The sequence below is a fragment of the Balaenoptera musculus genome, chromosome 10, assembly GCF_009873245.2.
Source record: "Balaenoptera musculus isolate JJ_BM4_2016_0621 chromosome 10, mBalMus1.pri.v3, whole genome shotgun sequence".
NCBI classification, from domain to species: Eukaryota; Metazoa; Chordata; class Mammalia; order Artiodactyla; family Balaenopteridae; genus Balaenoptera; species Balaenoptera musculus.
In genome coordinates this window covers 55,597,837-55,622,253 of record NC_045794.1, presented here as the reverse complement: position 1 = coordinate 55,622,253, position 24,417 = coordinate 55,597,837, and the positions used below count along the sequence as shown (strand labels likewise).

General features: G+C 35.1%; 1 protein-coding gene and 1 pseudogene across 3 annotated transcripts in view; one reads left to right on the top strand and one right to left on the bottom strand.

Moving 5' to 3' along the window:
- Positions 1-521: 521 nt before the first annotated feature.
- RAP1B (RAP1B, member of RAS oncogene family) overlaps positions 522-24,417 on the bottom strand; it is a 47,565-nt gene continuing 23,669 nt past the window's right edge. For 2 of the 3 annotated variants that reach the window (XM_036865187.1, XM_036865186.1), the window contains exons 2-8: positions 10,620-10,701; positions 9,475-9,543; positions 7,938-7,994; positions 6,864-7,004; positions 4,895-5,038; positions 4,087-4,203; positions 522-1,838 (exon numbers count right to left, since the gene is read on the bottom strand). In XM_036865187.1, the coding sequence (XP_036721082.1) occupies positions 4,117-4,203; positions 4,895-5,038; positions 6,864-7,004; positions 7,938-7,994; positions 9,475-9,543; positions 10,620-10,676 (555 nt within the window). In that variant the 5' untranslated portion in view covers positions 10,677-10,701 and the 3' untranslated portion in view covers positions 522-1,838; positions 4,087-4,116. Of the gene's footprint in view, positions 2,120-4,086; positions 4,204-4,894; positions 5,039-6,863; positions 7,005-7,937; positions 7,995-9,474; positions 9,544-10,619; positions 10,702-24,417 lie in introns of all 3 variants that reach the window. The other variant, XM_036865188.1, reaches the window with a different exon arrangement.
- On the top strand, positions 10,719-14,322 carry LOC118901720 (annotated as a pseudogene).

Genomic DNA, 24,417 nt, shown 5'->3' with positions numbered 1-24,417 from the left:
ATTTAGGGGATTAGCAGACATCCCTAAATTAGATGGTATCATAGTTAATTGCTAATACGCTCAGTGGCTGGAAAATATTTTGATAAAGTTTGAGTTAAGATTCATTTACAGATTTCAAAAAAGAACTGAATTACAGCACATCTAAGACAAACACTCATTATATAAAAAGAAAGTAGTACTTGAGTCCACTTCATTAAAAGATTTTTATGACCACAAGTATAACTGAGCCCTATAGTTTTAAAAAAATCTAAGTTTAACACCTGCCAAAGTATTTTCAATTCTTCCTCCTATACCTCAAAGAGCTACTGAACGTTGCCCAGAAGGCATACGTTCATAAGTAATATTGCTTGATTTACAAAATTCTTTCCAAAGGAAAAATTCAAAAGATGGTTATGTGGATATTCAAACAATACTAAGAACAATATCTGACATCTTTCTCTCATCATTTCTGTAATTAATGAGTCTGCCCAAATGTTAAATTATGAAACCACGCTATGCAAAATGCACCCATTACATTTAAAAAGAAGTTAAACCCATATTTATTTACTAGCACTTTTAAACATTACACAAAACACATTCAAGTGGCAAGTAATTATAATGCAAGCCCTTGCATGGCAATCCAAATTTATTGAACTACTGATGCTAAGTTATACAAAATTGCACCACTTTAATTAAGGCTTTTAGTTTACATTTGGCCACCTCAAAAGTAGTTGTAACATTAGGTTGGTCAATTTAAATACTGTGGCTCCCTGTTGGATAGACACACAATCTTTACACCCAAACGTTAATGCATACAAAGCAACAAGGCATTGTTAAATAAAACAGCAATAGTTACTGCAACTTAGGCCTTGTGACCAATTACACATGATTAAAATTACTTCCCACATTCACATCCACAGTACTCGTCCACCATTTAACATCTCAACCAAAACGTTACACATGTGAAACAATCACTAACAGGCAAAAATACTAAACCTGTATATTTGGTATTGCAAATACACTTATGCATGAGCAAGCAGGGGATTCACAGTGAGAATCTACAGCTGCAGAAGCCTGAAAATGATTTACAAAAATTGTTAAATCATTAAAAAATTGTTTGAAAATATACACTTCTTGTTGTAGACCCCCACTGTACACACAACTATAAACATTGTTCCCTATGTAAACAAAAAAGGAAACATATAATAAAAGATTTGAAAAGTCTGGACATTTCCTTCCCAACAGATATTAAAGGCAACGTCTTTAATCTAAGACATTATACTGAAAGGACTATCATATTTTAAAGACAAGATCACTGTCTCCACAGGTTTTTAAAAATTAAAAAAACTATATAGCTGTGTTAATCAAAGCGCTTATTTGTACAATACAATGATAATGACCTTGAATTTCTTAAAAAAAATTACAATAAGCTACAAGTATCAAAGAAGCGAAGTTATCTGGAGTAGTCTATATAGGAGCTCTTTGGACTTTCTTTTATTATGCTAAAATAGTGGTGCTTTTAGGATTTACATTATTGTACTCTCCAATACAAAGTATGGGGTGTGTTAAAGTATACAGTACACCATTTTCATACATGTACAACATTGGTGGATGAAAAATGTCTCTTAGCAGTAATACTGGATTGTAGCCTCTGGTTTTACCAGCTGCATACTCTAGGACTATTATATAAGTAAAAATCTCTCTTGTGATACTGGAAAGTGATTAGAATGTGCAAACTGATGTAGTAGCTTTCATCCGCCTCTTAAAGGGTACCACCACAGAAAGTCCATTTAAGATGTTGGTAGGTTTAACAAAGTTGGAATGCTGGCACTGTTGAATTGGGCAACAGTTCTTCAGACCTGTCAAAATGAGAAAATTAAATTAATTGAAAACATGGGGTGTAAACAGCACAGTAAAGATCCAAAGGACATATTAAGACAACAGTGCTAAAGTGTCAGAAATAAATATAATATAGGTTCTTATCCTCGTCATTACATTATGACCATGTACCACGATTCATAGCAAAGCATGGGTAGACATTTTCATCTTTTTTTGGAATGACTTCATCTATTCTGCTGCCTTCTTCAAAGTCAGTCAAATGTAAGTTGAGTGTACCTTAATGCAAATTTCTCTGTATTACCTTCCAAAGATTAAAAGCAAGGGAAAAAACAAAAACAAAAACACCACATTAAAATTTTACATTAGGTCACCTTTACTAGAATTAGGATTATAAAACAGACAGCAATATTAACAAAATGGCTGATGTGTAAGTGTTTACAACCCTAGAATTACATGACGAATACAGAATGCACATCTAACCAGGCTTTCTAGTATTAGAAAATCAAGACTTTTCTTCCCTACTCTTCCCATAAGAGTGGCTAAAAAGCTGGTGCAGAGAAGTGAACAAAATAGAATTTATTTCACGAAGGCTCTCTGCAATTGACAGCTATATACTTTTTAATTCTATATAAACAGATTCTACCAACTCCTAAGACAGATGTCAGAAAAGGCTGTTATTACACTAAAATCATACCTAATTAAACTTAAAAAAATTTGAGTGATGTAAAGAAGGTAAAATCAGAATTCACGGGTCTGTCATTTATTTATTTAACTTTGGATGATTTTCTGCACACATGCCTGAGCTAAAAAAATGTTTCCTTTTTTTTTAACTGGTTTTCTGGGAATCAGATTTGTTGCAAGCTCCAGAAAGGTTGTTAATATAGATGTAGCTGATGAAATAATTTCCACAAATGCTTTGAACTTTAAGCCCTCGTTTGGAGTCTGAACGAGTTTTCTAAGTTTTCTAAATCTTAGCAGGTTGAATGTAGCAAATTGGAAAGGACAGATGGGAGTGTGTGAGCTCAGGCACATGTGTGCTGCTAAGAATGGGCACGTGGTTGGAAATGAGAGGATATAAAAAATGAGAGGTTGTATCTCTAAACAGAAAGCCTTAAATGGAGAGTAGGGACAAAAACTCTAGAGAGATACAGAATCAGAGTTCTATGGTAGTATAGGGCCATTTAACACAGGAAGAAGCAGAGCTACAAACATTCAAAGTTCCCAAGGATAAGAGTACAGTAAGATATGGTTTAACAATACCTGGCAAACAGCAGCTAATAGGTAAGGGTTTACCATGTGCCAGGCACTGAACTAACTGCTTTACAAGTATTAACTCATTTAATATGACTGTTTTCAAAAACTATGTTACAGTGTTGTATGCTCAGTTTTCCTTTGCTGTCTCATCTGAGGGTTGTATTTGTGGTTCTCTCTTCCTGGGAACTCTTCATCCCCTACACAATTTCTACTTATCCATCAGATTTCGACTTAGATGTATCTCATTCTGACAGACTTTCCCGGAATCCACAGTTCACATCTGACTGGTCTGGTGCCCCAGTTAAATGCTCCAATAGCACCCATAATAGTGACCAATTATGGACTTGGGAGCCAGACCAGAGTTCAAATTCTGAGCAATGTACTCAGATCACTAGATTCAATTCTGACTCTGCTATTCACTAACTGCAGGGCTTGAACAAGTAACAATCTTTCTGTGCCTCAGTTCACTCATCTGTAATATGGGAATTATAATAATTCTGCCTCACAGGATTGTTGTGAGAGTGCAATTAACATATATAGGCAGTAGTTAAGAGTGCCTGGCACATAATATATCAGGGGTTTTTTATTATCAGTACCATGCTGGACTTATTCTGCAATAGCATTTATCATATTTTGCAATTGTTTGTCTAATTCTCCAACTAGACCTTAGTTAGCTTAAGGCAACAAAGAAGAAAGCAGAGAAGACTGGTTTTCATCACCACTGTATTGTCAACACAAACCACTGACCCACTGAGGCATGAGTATATACTGGATAAACTCATCTAGAATTGTCACTTATGTGGAATACCTTACTTCTGATGATGATATATAAATGAAATAATTATTTTAATTACTAGGATATCATATTAACTCAAATCTTAAAAAGGAAGTAACCATTTCTTTTTTAGAAAAGAAAATTCTGTATTTGCTTTCTTAACCCTTAATAAAGTTGAGGTTAAAAATTAGAGGAAACAAACAAACAAACAAAACAGAGGAAAAGATAAATTAACATACCTGGCTCAGAGCTACAATGCATTTAGTATATTAAAGCAGCTGACATGACGACTTTTTGCGGGCCTTCCCAGGCACTGGAGTTTTTCTGTTAATTTGCCGCACTAGGTCATAAAAGATCTGCAAACATATTAAATTTTTTAAAAAATTTACAGGGAAAAAAAGCTCCCAAAAAACTAAAAGTGAAAGAGTAAAATGAAAAAACTGAACTTTCCATGAACTTTTCCCCAGAAAGCAAATATTCTGTTCAGTTAAGGAATAGGAGTAAAGCCAGGTATTCTTATAATCGCCAAGTTCTTTTCTGTTTATTTTTTGGGAGGGCTAAAAATCGTTCTCTTTAAAATAAATACTGAGTTGAAGGAGCTGCAGGGATCTGAGTTCAGACAGAACATTCACCACCATCCAAAGAGAACAATTCTGTAGTCTTCTTCAACTCTATGTATCCTTACTCTACAACATTATTTTAAGTCCCTTCAAGGCAACAACCGTTCATGCCTTTTTGAATTTGTCTTTGCCTTTTACATAACATCCTTCATATACCTGAAGACTTAATCTGTCTTCCCCACCCCTATCATTTTCTGTCCAGTCTTCCTTCATTTTATGGTAAATTCCACTGTACCAGTATTTAATAAAGAGGCTCAAAGAGCATTATTGCTTACTAACATGCATGTACCTAACACAAGACTTCTGCCTATATGATCAACAAAGCACCCTGAGTACAAATTAACCTGGGGTTGTGTTAATACAGACTCATTATTTTCCATTAACTTTGAATGCTAAATTCCAAATCAAGAGTTCTATTTCACCATACCTCATTAACATTTATTTTTGATTTTGCAGAGGATTCTAAGAATGCACAGTTGTTCCATTGTCTTGCTAAATTTTGACCTTGTTCCTTTCCTACAACTCTTTCATCTTCCAAGTCACACTTATTACCAACCAGAATCATTGGAACCTAAAAAGGGTAAAAACAAATAAGTAAACAAATACGCAATATAAATTCAAATCAAAATTCAAATTAAAATGTTTCTCCTAAGGATTACTTTTTATATTATGCCAGAGAAAAATGCTAAGTTAATAATGTGTAATAAAATTTACAGTTAAATATGAAAGTCTTGACAATGTTAATTTAATAACTTTTCACATGAAATTTTTTTAGAAAACAAGCTATGATCTACTTATAAAAGAGGGTGAAAACCCCTTAAAACTATAACACAATGGACTTTTATTTTATTTCGGCCACACTGCATGGCATGCAGGATCTTAGTTCCCCAACCAGGGATTGAACCCGTGCCCCCTGCAGTGGAAGCTCAGAGTCTTAACCGATGGACCTCCAGGGAAGTCCCTCACAGTGGACTTTTAACTAATTATAGTAAGCAAAACACAAAACCTTTTTAAAAGGAAGTGCAAAAGGGTATACCAAGAAAAGCCAATATATTCCACAATTTTAAAATGTTTCTCCAAGGCACATAAATCAACTTAAAATTTTCTGGTTTCCTAACATGTATTTATCAAATACTCATTCCCAATTTCATAACACAAAAAGGAGAAATCTGGAAAGCCCCCAAAGCAGAATTTTTAGCTTCTCATACAGTCTATATTAAAAAGCCAAAAAGTAAAATCATCGTAATTTACTAAAAATCTAGACCATATTTATCACGTGTTTGGATACATGTGATGTTTGTAATTTGAGAAGGACACTACAGGGAAGAATAATACTTATGCTGCAAAACTTCTATTAATCATTTAGAGATTGTCTTTCTAAAGAAGTTTTGGAAAAAATCCAAACTAGAAAATCAAGAATTTTGGCTTTTTAAGGAAGAGATATATAGTATTGTATTTATTAATATACAATAATGCAACTGATAGAAAACCATAGTAGTTACAGAGACACTGGTAAACAGCTTTACTGAGGTTGCTGTAAGTATGTCAGGGTCCCCCAAAGTTCTCCTGCTTTAAAAGTCCAGGAAATGGCAGCATTTCCCATAGGTGCCCTCAAGCTCTCGAAATATTTGCTATAATTAAACTATACATAGTACGGTGGTTCTTAAAAGTGAAGTGCCCAGACCAGCAGCATCAACACCATTTGGAAATCTGTTAGAAATGCAAATTCTCAAGCCCTACCCAGACCTACTGAATCAGAAACTCTGAGAGTGGGGCCTGGCAATCTGTTTTAACCAGCTTTACAGGTGATTCTGATGCAAGATCAATTCGATGCAAGATGAATTTATATATAGTGTGAGGAGGAATTAAAATAATCCATTTGAAGTTTCCTAAAGGGATTAAACTCCATTATGGTGTACTCTGAAGGGGCATGTAAATTTACATTAGAATCGAATACATTTGTTGGCTTTCTTTAAAAATTATTATTATCATTATGCTCCTTCTGTCATAGTTGCTTGAGATCTGTTCATATGTTGTTTTGATTCTTGTTAAAAAGGCTCTTAAATCTGCCAGAAATGTGGCCAGAACATCATATGCTCTATTAGTAATATTTGCCACCAACCCTCTCCTTCTTCTCCACGAAATGCATGATTTAAAAACAGGAAGGGTATAAAATTTATTTTACACAGGGGAGAAGAGGGTATTTCTCACTTTTTACACTACATATAGTGTTAAAGATATGTTTTTCCCCTTCAAGGAAAAAGCTTTTGAAAAACAAACAAAGCCCCCAAAATACATTAACTTTAAACTGGATTTAAATTCAAACTTTTAAGCTGGATATCACTGTAATAAGGGTTTGAAACAAAATATATTTATTTATTACGAAGCCAGCTTACATCATCAGTGTCTTTAACTCGAAGAATCTGTTCTCTCAGATCTTGTAAATCATTAAATGTGGACTGTGCTGTGATGGAATAAACTAAGGCAAAGCCTTGTCCGTTTTTCATGTACAAATCCCTCATTGCTGTAAATTGTTCCTACAGTAGAAAGAAAGAATCATTAAAGAACAATAATGTTTAAAAAAAATGTTTTGACAGATAACTTGACAATTTTCAAAGTCTATAATTAGAGCTCAAAGAAGAATGTAGTAGTGTTATGTAACATCTCTTAAAATTACAGTCTGTGGCTATTTGAAAAAAATCAGTATTTCAAGAAATAAGTGTTTTACTTAAAAATAATACACCAGAGCAGATTTATGTGCAGTAAATATACTCAAGTGGAACAGAAATGTCCTGTCTCCAAATGCTACTTAAAGGCAGCTTTTTAATATATCATAATATGTAAGGCACCCAAATCAAATCACCAAGTTACCCACAGCTAGCTCACAATGCTCTAGTTCTATGGAGTCCACCAGCATGTTACCTGTGTCTTGCCATTTTCCCACACTTTTCCTCCTTCACTAGACTGTGAGCCTTTGAGTGTAAGAATACAATCCATGGCACATATCAGGTACTCAAATATTAGTTGAATGAATACCACATATCCAGAATAAATTTTCCCTTCACCTTCAGATACCAACAAATCTAGTTGGTCTGTAAATATACTGAAGGAGGAAAGATAACATACAAAATACTTCACACAGCCACTGAGGAATAAATGTATACTCTAATATTATTTTCCACATTATTTAATAAATGGTAATATAGTTTAACTTGTTTTAAAAGTACTAGTGGGACTATGAAAACTTTCATACAAAGTTTCTACTTATTTCTTCAGTAAATGACCCACTGCAATGGCAAAGCACACACACAAGAAAAGGAGAATTCAAGAGGATAAGGAAGACAGCTTTAAGATTTAACGTAAGCAGTACTTTTAAATAAGCTTAACTAATGTTTGTCTACAGTATACTAGCATCTAAAGGTCAATACTGCACAAGCTGTGCATATACTTTGGTACTCTGTTTTACATACCGTTCCTGCAGTATCCAAGATTTCAAGCATACACTGTTGTGCATCTACTTCAACTTGCTTGGGGAAAAATTAAAATAGATATTCATTTTTTTAAATGTATACAAGACTACTTTAATATACCCAACAGCTAATATGATATTTAAAACAGAGACACAGATTATAGCAACTTCACAACTAATTTCAAGCAATACTTACTTTAACAAAACAGGAGAAAAAAATAGCTAGAAAATAGTTCTACTGACCCCCAAACTGCATTAGGTGCAAAAACCATGTGTTCTCAATTTAACACAAGGATATCTATTGATACAAGATACACAAGATCCAACCTCAATAGGAATCACTCAGCACTTAAATCTGGAGAGGAAATGATTTCAAAATAGCTCAAAAAAAATTTTGTAAAACCAGTAATAGTTCCAATAATATCAGAAGTAACTGTCTATCTCAATTCTTCCATACTTTAGATATACCTTCATTTCTCTAGATAACCACATCCCCTTCACCATATTGGAACAACAAAATTTCTGGGAGCAAGGAAGCAGAGGAGAGCTATCAAATAAATTATATATCCCTGCTACCCTTTTTACCTAACACTTCCTAGGGAACAAAGTTATATACGTGGAAAGAAGAGTAATATTGCCTCACTGCTGGGGTGCAGAAAGGGGTTTCCAGTTTGCTTTGGTAGACTGTGGACACAGAGGGAGGAACGGAAACACAATGTCTGCACAGCAGCAGGGGCCAGGCTGGCCGCTATGTCAAGGTGGGGGATAACTCTCTCCCTGCTAAATAAAAAATCTCTGCACATTTAGTTTTATTGTCACATGCTGTGTAAGTGAACATATTGACAGAAATAAACCTTTCTACTATTATGAGCAGTGGAACTTTCTCAAGGAGTTGTAAGTAGGAAGGTTAGGGAGACTTTTGTACTTACATCTTTATATTAAAAAGAAGGGAGCCTGAGAGTATTCAGTCTTTGGGGGGCAGGAAGGGGAGAGAAACATGGAGCTACCATTTGAAATGCATGGCCCAGCTCTAAAGTTAGTGTGTCAAATTACAATTTTGGGGTCAGTATAAACTTAAAATTCTTTGAGAGAGAGAGATAAGACAGAGAACGAGAGTGACTGTTTAAGATTCTTATAAGCTGGTAAACACACAATGACAGGAAATAATCAGGTGTGATCTTTCCCCACTAATTTTTAAAATTTATTTTTATTTATTTTTGGCTGCATTGGGTCTTCGTTGCCGTGTGCGGGCTTTCTCTAGTTGTGGCAAGCGGGGATTGCTCAGCAGTTATGGCGCAGGGGCTTAGCTACTCCGCAGCATGTGGGATCTTCCCGGGCCAGGGCTCGAACCCGTGTCCCCCACATTGGCAGGCAGATTCTTAACCACTGCGCCACCAGGGAAGTCCCCCACTAATTTTATAAATTAACTCTGCTTCTTCATCCTACTCTGTAAACAACATTTAATAATTATTAAGCTAAAAACAAGAATTTATATTTATAGTAAAGTCAAAAGCAAAAGGCCTTCTAAAGTAACATACCTTTCTATAAGAATCTTCTATCGTAGGATCATATTTTTCAACAAAAATTCCTTGAACAAATTGTACAGTCTGAAAAAAATTAACATACCATTATACTCCCCCCAAAAAGAACACATTCAAATCTGCACATTTTAAAGTATTGATTTCATATAGGTAGTTATACCATTGATTAAAAAAACATAACCACAACTACATTTGAACATACGCATTTGGTGGGAAAATTACCTTAGAAAGCTTTTTCTAAAAAAATTAATAATCACCAAGCTCCTTATTGGGTAAGTCTAAACTTAGAGATCATATATTGAAAAATCGTTAAATGGCTCCTGTTTCAGTCCTAAGGGCTTAAATTTGAATTTTAGTTAGAAAGCGGCTAATTATCTTGTGTACACACCTATGTGCACACTCACAACACCTCCCCATCACTTTGGGTATATTTACAAATGAAAAAGCAGTTCATGCCCCATTGTACACACTTCTCAGTTTGATCCAAGCATGTCAAATTCTGTGCTAGGTGTTTAAGTGGCGAAGTAATGGTCAATCTATCTTACTGTGGGGCTTTGCTAAACTCTGAACTGTTCACCAAGTTATTTCCCCTAAGTCTCTCCCCTTCCCCACCCACCACTGTCAAGTTGTGTCTTCTTTCTTGCTTTACTATTTCTTGATACAAAAAACATGGTGGGACAGTCAAAGGTAATCTTTGAAAAAGTTTTTAAAATAAGGTGTATTTAATTTTTGTAACATAAAATTTGTATTGTAAGCCAACTCACAATGAGATGGACCAAAATTTATTCCTGTCTGGCTCTGAAATGCAGACACCCATTTATATGCGCTGAAAGTCAGTCAGTTAAGAATGGACTCACTTTGGCATAATATTTCTTTGTGCTAAATCTCTTTATATGTTCTTTCCCTTCTGTGCTTAGTCCAAACTGTATTCTGGTCTGGGACCCATGTTCCAGAGAGAATATGATCTACCCAGATACAACTAAAAACTGACTAAATTACAAGAAAAATATTATATTACTTCTAAAATCATTACGAGATTTCACCTTAACAAATAAATAAAGACAAATAAGCAAAACCTAAAACTCAACAGAAAAAGAACATGTCTTGGAGTAAATAGCTTGGGTACAGTGAGAATGTCTTACCAGAGCAGATTTTCCAACTCCTCCGGAGCCAAGAACGACTAGCTTATACTCACGCATGGTGCAAACTTGTAAAATCTAGTACCTTATTAAAGAAAAAAAAAAAAAAAGAATTCTTAAGTACTATCTTTGTATTCATGTCCTTCTTATATAAACAAGACATTCAAGCATGTACTTAAAATGACTACTATACCATATTAATATGGAGCATTTCATAAACAGACTTACTAAAGGATGCTACTGGTAGTGCCCTTTATAAAACATCAGAGGAAGAAAGATCCTGCAGAATTATAGATGTGACTTTTAGCCCTATCCTAAATTCAATTACAATAAAATATTTACTCCATCAAGAAAAAAATGGAGGAAGGCTGAAAAACAGCATTAAGGGGCATTCTGTTAGCTATAAGATGGCAGTGATAGACATGCTATCCCCCTTTTCTGAACCATCTGCAACCCTGAGTCACAAGTAGTTAAGTGCCTACTAAGTACAAGGATATACCCAATGAACAACAAAAAAATTCCTGCCCTCAACTGAGCTAACATTCTGGTAAAGATGAACATGATAGGGGAGGGGTCTGCAAACAAATCCAACTCACTACCTGTTTTTGTACATAAAGTTTTATTGAAATACAGCCACACCCATTCATTTGTGTATTGTCCATGGCTGCTATCTTGTAATGGCAGAGCTAAGTCATTACAACAGAGGCCATCTGGTTCACAAAGCCTAAAATATTTACTATGTGGCATTTATAGAAAAAACTAGCTGGCCTCTGAGATACATAAATGGTAAGTGAGTTAGCAGAGAAAGCAGACCAAATATCTATTCCTGAAGTGTGTGTGGAGTGTGGGGTGTGGGGTGTGGGGTGTGGGGTGTGGGGTTGGGGGATGGATGGGGTGGTACAAAGAAACTGAAATGGTCAGGAATCAGAAGCAGATCTCAAGAACATGAAAGCCCAGACTGAAAAAGTCTACTGAGTGTTCAGTATGCTGAAATGGTGGAAATCAAAACAAAACCAAAAAGAAACAATCCATACCAAGGCTCATCATTAGAAAATTTCAGTACACTAAGGAGAAAGAAAGAAGATCCCGAAAGTTTCAGGGTGGGGAATAACATGAGAATACAAAGCTCCCACATTCTTAGAGAAAAATAATTGGCCAGTGGCCATGGTGCAAAAGTAGCCACCAGAACAGGTTTTAAACCTTCTTAATCAAGAAATGACAGTTCTTTAGTCATAGTAACACAATACCAGGACTGGTTTAAACACATTTAACCAACCAATAACCATTTGCTTCAGTGAATATGCTTCTGCAAACCAGCCTATTATTGACAGCCCCTTATTTCTGAAAGTCAGTCAGTTAAGAATGGACTCACTTTGGCGTAATATTTCTTTGTGTTAAATCTCTTTATATGTTCTTTCCTTCCAGTCCATACTCTTAGAAGACAGCATTTGTTTTACCTATCTCTATATGCCATCTCTTTATTTCTCCTCAGGACGCCATGTCTAATACCAAGGACTTCTTTTCAAAAATTTCTCCTTCACTTCCACCTTTAAATACATGGATTATTTCCTGTGCTTTCTTCATTCCTTAATGGGGGGGGGGGGGGGGGGGGGGGCAGGGAACCAAATATAAAAACCACCAAAGAAGTCGGCTGCTGACATTCCCACTTACTAGTCCCTACATTTTATTTCGAAACTTACTGAACCCATTATTTCCATAGACTTTTCTCCAGTTCCGGAACACTGTCTCCATAACTTTTGTGAACTGCATGGTTCTTACCAGGTATGATTTTAGGAAAAAGGATATGAAATAAAAGTTGAATCAACTTCCAGCTTTAAGAATATTCCACATGGTAGTGTGCATTTAATTTGGGACAAATAAATCTTCCTTTGTAAACATGTAACTCAAGTCAGGTTTATTTCTTTTAATGTAAAAAATCCTTTAAAAATAGGATTACTTAGGTGATAATTCTATTCAGTTCCATGCACACATTAGCCAACCACATGGACCTACACTAATATTTGAGAAATATTTAAAAATAAACTTAGGATTCTCATGAAAGACGCCTTCAAATAAATTTCTGTTTCTGAACCCATCTAGAGGGAATATGGTAACTTTGGGGACAAGAATTTCCTAAACATCCCAAAGAGCAAACCAACTAACTTTAACACAAATAAAATTAGACTCATCTCCCTGCATCTTTTATCCTTTAGGTAGCTGGGCTGTGTCACTTTTTGATGCCTTCTTTGTCATTGTTTATCATTAACTTAAAAAAAAAAAAAAAAAAAGACTCACTTCAGTGAACACGCAGCAAAATGCCAACCAATCAGCAATTGCCTCACTTGAGTGACACTGCTCTTACTGTTGACATTAACTCACTCCTGCCTTTGAAAGTCTGTGAATCTTTGGACTCTGAAGTTCCCTAAAAACCCTGTAAGACTAGCGGCCTGCTCTGCTCAGGGGAGGCAGTATCAGACCAGGATAGCTTTTCCTTAAGTAATCAATGATTTCAGCTTTGTGTTTTTGTTTAGATATTGAATGGTGTCTCTCATTCTTTGACAGTCAACCTAAGACCCTCATTTGGCATCATTCCAAATGACGCTCTTAGACAAACAAGTGTACTGAATGGGCTGCCTGTGTCCAACTTGTTTGTTCTTTGATTTTCCTATCAGATGAGTCAATCTCAACAATGACGGGTGCTCCAATCAGTGTCTTGAGCTCACACTGCTAACTTTGTTACCCTAGGATTTGTACCAAGTAGGTTTTTGTATTAGGCAATTAGGCCTTTTGGCTTTGGCTTGGAGTGTATTATTTGATAAATATTTTTGCCATTAGTTTACAATTCTTCAGCTACTTGCTTTGCTTTTGTTCATCTACTTGCTCAAAATTTTGTCTCACATGTTTTGTTTTGTCCTGTACTGTCTTGTTTCCATTCACTGAATAAGGGAGTGCTCCGTGTGGAATGGATGGACGCATAAGCCTGATAGCCTCCAATGCAATTCAAACTGGCCCCAAGCACTAAACGTTAAAGATGAGTAAAAACAGTGACCAATTCAGGCAAAGTTGAGTGATGGGCCAAACTTCACCTCGGGTCACTTAAACTTTCATGACAGCATTACAAGGTCAATAACCAAGGGGTTTATTATGTGGCACCTTCCTAACTTCTGCCTGATCAGGGAACCTGAGAATCTGTTTGTAAGGACACATTTGTTAAAAAAAATTTTAAACTTTCTGCCATCTTTCTGTGCTGATATCATGGTGCACATGAAAGTCCTAGCTGATGCTCTCAAGAGCATCAAGAATGCTGAAAGGAGAGGCAAGTGCCAGGTTCTTATTAGGCTGTGCTCCCAAGTCATCATCCAGTTTCTGTGATAATGAAGCACGGTTACATTAGCGAATTTGAAATCAATGATCACAGGGCTGGGAAAACTACTGTGAACCTCACAGGCAGGTCAAACAAGTGTGAAGTGATCAGTCCCTAGATTTGATGTGCAACTCAAAGACCTAGAAAAATGGCAGAAAAACCTGCTCCTGTCCTATCAGTTTGGTTTCAGTGAGCTGACAACTTCAGATGGCATCACGGACCATGAAGAAGCAAGATAAAACACAGGAGAGAAAATCCTGGGATTCTTTTTCTAGGGCTGTAATAAAAACATGCAAATAAAATGCCTCAATGGGGACTTCCCTGGTGGTCCAGTGGTTAAGAATCCGCCTTCCAATGCAGGGGATGCAGATTCGATCCCTGGTTGGGGTACTAAGATCCCACATGCCCCAGTGCAACTAAGCCCGCATCCTCTGGAGCCCACCCTCTGGAGCCCATGCGCCACAACTAGAGAGAAGCCTGCGCACGGCAACAAAGATCCCACGTGCCTCAACTAAGACCTGACACAGCCGGAAAAAAAAAAAAAAAGCCCCAATGGAAAAAAAAATTTAAAGCACTCTTAAGTCATTTTTATTTAGGAATAATTTACATCCAGTAAAACAAGGAGATCTTAAGCATACAGTTAAATGAGTTTTGGCATATGCCAATACCCTCACAACCACAAACACAGCCCTCATTCAGATTTAAAACACTTCCAGGGACTTCCCTGGTGGTCCAGCGGTTAAGAATCTGCCTTCCAATGCAGGGGATGCGGGTTCCATCCCTGGTCGGGGAACTAAGATCCCACATGCCATGGGGCAACTGAGCCTGTGCGCCGCAACTACTGAGACCGCGTGCCACAACTAGAGAGAAGCCTGCACGCTGTAACGAAGGATCCCGTGTGCCGCAACTAAGACCCGACACAGCAAAATAAATAAATAAATAAATAAATAAATAAATATTTGAAAATTTATATTAGAAAAAGAATTAAAACACTTCCATTACCCAGTTTCCCAATGTGCCTCTTCCCACTTAATTACCCCAACACCGTTTTCTTCACTCTAGTGATCTCTTACTTGCCAAGGCCATACCTTTTCTAGGGAAAACTTCTGTGTCTTTTATAAACTTCCAATATAATCTTGACTCTTGCACTTACATTGGTAAATTACAAAAACGGTGACTTTGACAACTGCAACATAACAACAGGACTTACGGCCAACTTTTACAATGTCAAAATTAATACTTTAAGAGGAATTATAAATATAGAAAAATTATGAGACAAAAATAACATTCAATAATCAACTTCTCTAATTGGTATTCTGAAGCCTCAAAATAAAATGACTAAGATTGTCTCTCTTTACTCCCCTGCTCAAACCTTTGGAAACCTACCCTCCCCGAATCATTGTCTCTTTATACTATGCACAATACCCTTCTATTCCATCTGCTCCTTACCCATACCTCTGAAATGAACTACCTTTCTTGGGGGTTTCTCAGCAAAGGAAAAATTATACTATACAACAGCCTCTCTAAATTGCTGGAGTAGAAGTCAGAGCTATAGAAACTGAATTTAAAGACTGGTCTAGAATTTAGTTGGGAGTTATGTTTAAAGATTTTTCTAAATCTCAGGTAGACTGACAGAAATTTGTTGCAGAATCCCAACTTACTTAGTAATTACTTAATTTCATCATAGAGGAAAAAGGTTAAAAGCAGCAGGATAGTAAAGACCAGATTCAAACAGCCCAGCCTGTTAAAAAAAAATTGGCCTTGAGAGAACAAGAACCTATTTAGGAAATACACTATTTCAGGGGTAGATTGGTCAACATTTAATATTGTAAACAAAATGAACACTACTTGATAGGAAACAAAATAAAAATTGACTTCAGGAAATTTTAAAGGGAGACATGTCCCTTCTTTCTGTAAATGGGCTCAGACCTGAATAGGAAACTGAAAATGGAAAATTAGAAAATCTGCAATAGTTGAGCATTTTCAGAGATCCTCACAAAGTAAACAAGCTAGAAAGAAAAATTAAACCAAAAGGTCTTTGTTTTCTAAGAAATGGGGGCCTATGGGTGAGGAAACTTGTGCATACTGACTATAAAAAGTAAACATTTATGGGAACTGCATTTCTTTTTTTTTTTTTTTAAACATCTTTATTGAAGTATAATTGCCTTACAATGGTGTGTTAGCTTCTGCTTTATAACAATGTTAATCAGTTATACATATACAGTATGTTCCCATATCTCTTCCCTCTTGCATCTCCCTCCCTCCCACCCTCCCCATCCCACCCCTCTAGGTGGTCACAAAGCACCGAGCTGATCTCCCTGTGCTATGCGGCTGCTTCCCACTAGCTATCTATTTTACATTTGGTAGTGTATATATGTCCATGACACTCTCTCACCCTGTCACATCTCACCCCACCCCCTCCCCATATCCTCAAGTCCATTCTCTAGTAGATCTGTGTCTTTATTCCCGTCTTGCCACTAGGTTCTTCATGGCTTTTTTTTTTCCCTTAGATTCCGTATATATGTGTTAGCATACTGTATTTGTTTTTCTCTTTCTGACTTACTTCACTCTGTATGACAGACTCTAACTCCATCCACCTCATTACAAATACCTCCATTTCATTTCTTTTTATGGCTGAGTAATATTCCATTGTATATATGTGCCACATCTTCTTTATCCATTCATCTGTCGATGGACACTTAGGTTGCTTCCATGTCCTGGCTATTGTAAATAGAGCTGCAATGAACATTTTGGTACATGACTCTTTTTGAACTATGGTTTTCTCAGGGTATATGCCCAGTAGTGGGATTGCTGGGTCCTATGGTAGTTCTATTTGTAGTTTTTTAAGGAACCTCCATACTGTTCTCCATAGTGGCTGTATCAATTTACATTCCCACCAACAGTGCAAGAGTGTTCCCTTTCCTCCACACCCTCTCCAGCATTTATTGTTTCTAGATTTTTTGATGATGGCCATTCTGACCGGTGTGAGATGATATCTCATTGTAGTTTTGATTTGCATTTCTCTAATGATTAATGATGTTGAGCATTCTTTCATATGTCTGTAGGCCATCTCTATATCTTCTTTGGAGAAATGTCTATTTAGGTCTTCTGCCCATTTTTGGATTGGGTTGTTCGTTTTTTTGTTATTGAGCTGCATGAGCTGCTTGTAAATCTTGGAGATTAATCCTTTGTCAGTTGCTTCATTTGCAAATATTTTCTCCCATTCTGATGGTTGTCTTTTGGTCTTGTTTATGGTTTCCTTTGCTGTGCAAAAGCTTTTAAGTTTCATTAGGTCCCATTTGTTTATTTGTGTTCTTATTTCCATTTCTCTGGGAGCTGGGTCAAAAAGAATCTTGCTGTGATGTATGTCATAGAGTGTTCTGCCTATGAGGAACTGCATTTCTTAATGCAATGCCTGGGGTCCTACTTCCCAGTTGCTTCATTTATCCATAAATGAGTATTACTTGTTGCTAGAATGAGTCAGGTTCATCCATATTATTGCTTCTATCAGTAATTTGTTCCTTCTATCTCTTATTATTGATAAAAAGCAGATCCACTGTATGGATATAGATAACATTTTCTTTATCCATTCACCCGCTCATGGACATTTGGTTTGTTTCCAGCTTGTGGATATTATAAATAACGCTTATCAATTTGTTTTAATTTTAGTAACTCAACCAAGAATTTTTACTGCAGATCTCTAAGATCACAGGAAATTGAAAACATTTCAAATTTTGAAGTAGGAAATACGAAAGTCATCAATAGACTTTCAAATTTAAAAACATAGTGACAAAACACATCTAACTTACCAATAAGCAGCTTTCTAACAAGGAACACTGATAAGTAAGAACCACAAATGAACAGTCATTCTCTTTCATTAATTTTTTGGCCAATATTTCCTTATATGGACAAACAACCAAAATATTTTTATTTAAATCCTAATAAATACCAATACTACGGATATTGTTTTCCTTAAAAAAATAAAAAAGTCTAGCAGTATGAAAGCCAAGATTTGAACTAATACCTGTTTTTCAAATCTGTGCCTTCTACTACACAGCTTTGAAAAACTGTTTACATATTCTAAGCCTGGGATAAAAAGTGGATTTCATTATGAATGCCAACTCTGATTGGCTGGCAATGACCATTACTTCTGTTTTTAAAATTTCATGCACAATTTTAAGATGGGTAGAGTTATATCAGAATTTCAAAGGGATTTGTGATAACTGCTGTTTGAGACATTGAGAACAATTGTTCTCTTTCACTGAACTCCAAAAGAGGGACAATTCTGACAGCATAGCATAGTGGTTCACAGCACCTAAGTTTTAAATCCTCGTTCTGTATAACCTTGGGCAAGTCATGAAACCTTTCAGAGCTTCACTTTCCTTACAAGGAAAATGGAGACAGTAATGCCTACATGGTAAAGTTGTGAGATGGATACACAAGAGCATAAACTCCACAAAAACAACAATTTTTGTCTGTTTTATAATATCCCCGAACCTCAAACAGTGACTGACATATAGTATTTGCTCAACTAATTCGAGAATGAAATATAGTGATTTCTCTCAAGACCACGTACACATAGTAATAATCAATAAAAGATAGCTTTTAAAATAATTATAACAGCAATGGTCTGGGCTACTGCTCAGTACAGTGTAGAATTGATGTTCCCTCGGTTGAGAATCACTGCTCTCCCCTTTTACCTACTAGCTTAATAACATTAAGAATGCAGGAGGAAGGTTGCTATCCAGCTTTTGTCTAATTTAGAAAGTTTCCTCTAGTTAGGCAAAGAGATACAACGCATAGCCTAAAACTATTTTCCAATCATATGTGGGTTTCTATCCTTAATTTAGTCCTCCTGTCACTACAACCAGTTTGGAACATGTTAAAATCAACTGAACTATATTATAATTCTTTAGCTATACTTACTATTTAAGTATCATCTAAGAGGCACTTTTAGAATACATTTTAACATCTATGAAACTTGAATGTACCTTATAGCAAACTCCCGTGTCAATACAAAAAGCTAATTATATATCAGTATTTTGAATCATTTTAAAATGTAGTTTAGGGAGAAAGACTGGGAAATTACTCTCCTGTAAGTCTTTAAAAAACATAACTATGCAAAAATCCTTTACTATTGGTGTTTTCCCTGACCCTTAATATTAATTACATGAGTCAATATACTTTATTGTACTTCAAGTTATGCAGACTGTAATTCTGACGACCTGGGAAGAATTTCAGTATTACTACTTTAGGAGTAGTGAGAAAATCTTGAGCTTGTAATGTAAAATGAATTTTAATTCTCTTGAACTTTATTTATGTAAATATATGGTGGTGGATTGTCTTTCTTCTTTTGCTTATGTTTTTTCTGACAGTTTTATTACCAATAAACAGTAAAATTTTAAAATACACAAATGAAAATTAAAACTGAAAGGTGAAAGAGGAATTGTGGAGTTGTAATTACTCCATTTTAATTGTAACTTAAAAATATTGGTAACTATTGGTATTTAAAAAAAGGGGGGGATTGGATGAAGGCAGTCAAAAGGTATAAACTTCCAGTTATAAGTGCATACTAGGGATGTAATGTACATGATAAATATAACACTGCTTATGTTATACAAAAGTTGCTAATAGAGTAATAAATCTTAGGAGTTCTCATTACAAGGAAAATATTATTTTCTATTTCTTTAATTTTGTATCTATACGAGATGATAGATGTTCACTAACTTATTGTGGTATCATTTCATGATGTAACTAAGTCAATTCATTATGCTGTACACGTTAAGCTTATACAGCGCTTGTACGTCAATTTTATCTCAATAAAACCACGAAAACAAAGTGGCCATTAGAAAATCAAAAATGCCAAGTTTAGCCTGTCAATCAACTCACAATGAATTATAATTATAAAATACTGACGTTGGCAAAAAAAGTATTTTTCAGATAAATAACATGCTGATTGTGACGTATGTTTAAAGAAAACAGACAAGCTTAAAAGAAGAACCAATTAAAATTCTTTCAATTCTATTTTTAAACCTTAATAACTAGTATGCCTCTTCTCAAAAAGGGCTAAGAGTTGACTATTAAACATTACAAAATTAAACTTATTATTTTAAGTGCTTTATAGAAAAAGAAATACTCTATACAACGTAAATATTGACATTTTAAACATTTTCCTCTCTTATGTCGAAGCAGTATTTGTCTTTTTTATTAATTATCATGCTAAAAAATCTAGAAAGAAAAGATAAATAGGGTAGCAAAGGATTTAAGTTCTAAGTACTTGGATTGTATTCTGAGAAGCCTGCTGATCTGTTGTGTCTTCTTGTACATAAGTAGGAAATAAGGATTAAGACACACAAAAAGATACAAAGTATCTTAGAAATTATTAGAAGTATATTAGAAATTACTGACAGATGGTAACCAGACATCATGGTGATCATCTCCTAACTTTCATAATGTATATAAACGTTGAATCACTTGAAACTAATATAACATTGTGAGTTACACTTCAGTAAAAAAAATTAACAGAGTTTTGACTATTATGTATTATTGCAGTGGACTGCCATTTAAAGAGATGGGAAGAACAATTAAAACTATTTTATAATCAACAGAAAAACTGACACTGAAAGAGACTTTAACAACCTTCAAGTTAAGGGCAACACCATCAAAAAGTGTTAGATGAAGATGTCAGCAATGGCGGATATCTCGGCTAAACATTTTGCCAAGAATTATGGTGCTACTGGTCAACTGTAAAACATTCTAGTTTGATTTCCATTGTAGGCGATGGGATTTGATTTTGTTGGTTTATATATGCTCCCTTTTATGGCATTTCTTGTACGTAATGGCATTTATCCAAAAAATCTGAATGCAGTTTGGAAGTTATCTGTAATGAATTATAAATTAACAATAACCTGTTTATATGTTAATCTGAAATTCCAGAATTATTTGAATCAAGCTTTAATCTATGAACTCACCAATTATATTAACTCATTAGTTAATGAGGGAATCTCAAATCCCCATTTTTTGGGGGGTGGCTAAACAGGCAAGAACATAGAATACGTGCAAAATGAATTTATCAATAGTGCCATTTCTCATTTATACTTCTTCATCAGCGAGAAAGTGCATATATACAAGTAGACATTTATCCAGTTATAAATATGAAGCATGATTCACACAGCTTCTCCAACCATCTAACATTCCAGATGAAGAAAATCAATTAAATTTGTAAAGAACTATCAAAACACGGAAAATTCCACTATGGTTACAACTGGAAGCATTTTCTACACTAATTTTTCAAATGCGTGAATATTTCTGCTACTTATCTTTGAATAAAAAAATTTGGGGGGTAATTTTTGGTATTATATGTCATTTGCATTTAAAGATTCCTTATTTTAGTTACTTATATAGATCCCCTAAAATCTGTATGACTACAACCAACTCCTGGATGAATCGAAGTAAGTGATACATTAGAGACTTATCTTTGCTTTCATTGGTTCTTTTTATCAGTTTAAGCAAGTGTTTAATTCTAGTCTCAGAGAAAATCATAGCAAAGACATGTAATGACAAGAAAATAAAACCCCTAGGGTTCCTTCTCAAGTCAAGTTTCAGTTGCTGCTTTGTAATTGCTTGAAATGAAAGTTGAGAAAAGACGACACAATCATATTCTACATAAAGTTCAGTAAGTTTATCTAAGATAATATTTCATCAATCAGAAATGACTGGCATTTTTACAAAAATACAAAACAATAATGGATGCTATAAAGATTCTGAGCAAAAAATTCTGAAGACATTTATGAGTCAAAGAAAATAAAAATTCAGTAAAGTTTTAGTCTAAATGTATTCACTATATAAAAGTACATATCAAAAAGCAAACAACTGATTCAATTATCTACCATTCTATATTGCATATTTTTCATTAACAAGACCTAGGGCACACCCAAGTTCAGATATTACTGTCCCCAATTAAAAACTATAAGAGTAAATCTAAATATCATCGGGGGAATTTTAAAAAGCATTACAAAATGATAAACAGATGTACTAAAAAAACCTCTTGGCTATTTACTTCATGTTGACATTTACTGAAGACCTACTCTGAACCCAGAATTGTGCTAGAACCTGAGGATTAAAAAAGAAAATCTAAGACATGACACCTTCTAATCAAGATTACTGTATTATACCATTCAATATTCAACATTCATATGTGAGTGCCTTCTGTATGTTAGGCTCTGTTCCAGGCAAAGGGAATAAAGCAGTGAATAAAAGACACTGCCCCAATAATTTACTGCCCCGGGGGGGAAACAAATAAAATCAATATAAAATATGTTAATTTGACAAGCACTATGGAGAAAAACGTATAAAACAAGTTAAGGGAGATAGTGTGGGAATGGAGAGATTATATAGCTCAGTACCCAGTCATTTCAACAAACTGATATTAAATCCTATTTTTAACAAAACACTCTACCATTAGGCTTTGTTCTGTTCAGTATTTTTAAATCAAATATTTTTGGTGGGGTAATGTTCCAACTAATTTGTGGCTGAAGTTAAATTCGGATTTGGGAGAGTCACAGAGATTTGTCTAGGATCCACGAGAGAGCTCATGGCTTCAATGCCCCTTCTTCTTTTGCTAATAGGGGTATAAATGGGATTTCTGGAGGAATCTAAACATTAGCTGGTCTCATGAGGTACCATTATTCAACATGTACACAATGCCCCTCGGTGATTTCCTTTGCCAGCTCTGAACAGGAGGATATTCATGATTCCCCCCATTGTGTAGAAAGAATAACACATAGATCAGGATAGAATAGAATGCTCCTGACTCACAAATACTCAGGATGCAGTCCTTAGGAGGGTAGTGTCAAGGAAACATCTTTGAAGTATTCCTCACACTATCTCAGCCCACAGTGATCATTCCTCTTTCTGACAGGCTGCACCAAATACTTTAGGACTTAATTATACACTATCTTGTCTTCTAAGAGGAGAAAAAAACCTGTAGAAAGCAACATTATCTTGTTATTTAAGAGGCTTGGCTCTATTTTAGAAGTTAAATAATTTGAGATAAATAACTTTATTCTCAATTTCCAGGTTCCTTTGTCTGTAAAATGAGAAAATAAGGGAAAGTGAAGTATTGAGCAGAGGTGCCTTACTCAGCCCGGTAGGCATGTAAATGCCTCAAGCAGCAAGGTGTTAATATTAGGGAATGGTGTGGATTGCAGCCAAATAGAGTGAATGCTTATACAGCTAAAGTCTTTCAAATTCTAAAAACTGTGAATATTGTGAAAACCAACAAATCTATTTGAGTTATGGAGATTTGGACACCAGTTTTTTACTTCTGGACTGGATGAACTCTAAGGTCCCTTTCAATTCCAAAATGTATTGTTACATCAAGTTTTGAAGAATTATACACAGATATAATTTTTGAAGTATCCTAATGTTATATTCCCTCTTCTTAATATAAAAAACGATACACAGTTGACCCTCGAACAACATGGGTTTGAACCATGTGGGATCCACTTATACATGAATTTTTAAAAATAAATACATACTACACAATTGGAGGTTGGTTGACTCCTTGGATGCTCAGGGCTGACTGTAAAGTTATACTTGAATTTTCGACTGCATGTGGATCGGTTCACCTAACCCTCGTGTTGTTCAAGGGTCAATTGTAAAATTCTATGTTTGTAATAAAATTTAATGATAATGTAACTATTCTTTTCCTAACTTCATAATGCAGGTTTAATATTATATAGACATTTTAGAATTATCATCTTTCAAATATAATATAGATAAAACTAAATAAAAAGACTGGAAACAATAAGGACAATCTCCCTACTCATAGGCTGTCCTATGGGAAAATCCGTCAACAACTACTGGGCATTCAACCAAGGCAAGATGCAAACGCCTTCTACATTTTCTTCTTCCTTCTGGCATGCTAGTCCAAGATGCTTTGTGCAGTTAAGCTTTCTTTCAAAGTAATTTAAGATTAGGGCATGGGCATGAGATTCTCCCTCAGGAAATATACTTCTCTTCAACTATCACCCCAAATGAAGAGATTGGTTGTATAGGGGATTATACATATTGATTATGGGGATTAAGACTGGGAAGTAAAATATAAAAAGTAAAAAGTGGTTGTAAAGGAAAAGTCTATATACAAAATATGCAAAAAATGTGGAGTGGGGACCAAATGTCACAAGGCTGACCCATAAAACACTGAATAATAGATTCTAATTAAAGACTGCTTTAATTCTATCCAGGACAAAATATAATACACCATCAAACCAAAGGAATTAAGGAAACTTTGGTTATATTAATCCAGTAACAAAATTTGTATCCACAAGGTTACCTTGAAAATGCTTGAAATCAAGATTATCTTGAAAAGCAAATACAATGATTCTTTTTTTTTTAAATGATGGACCTATGTTTCAACAACACAAAGCAATCCTA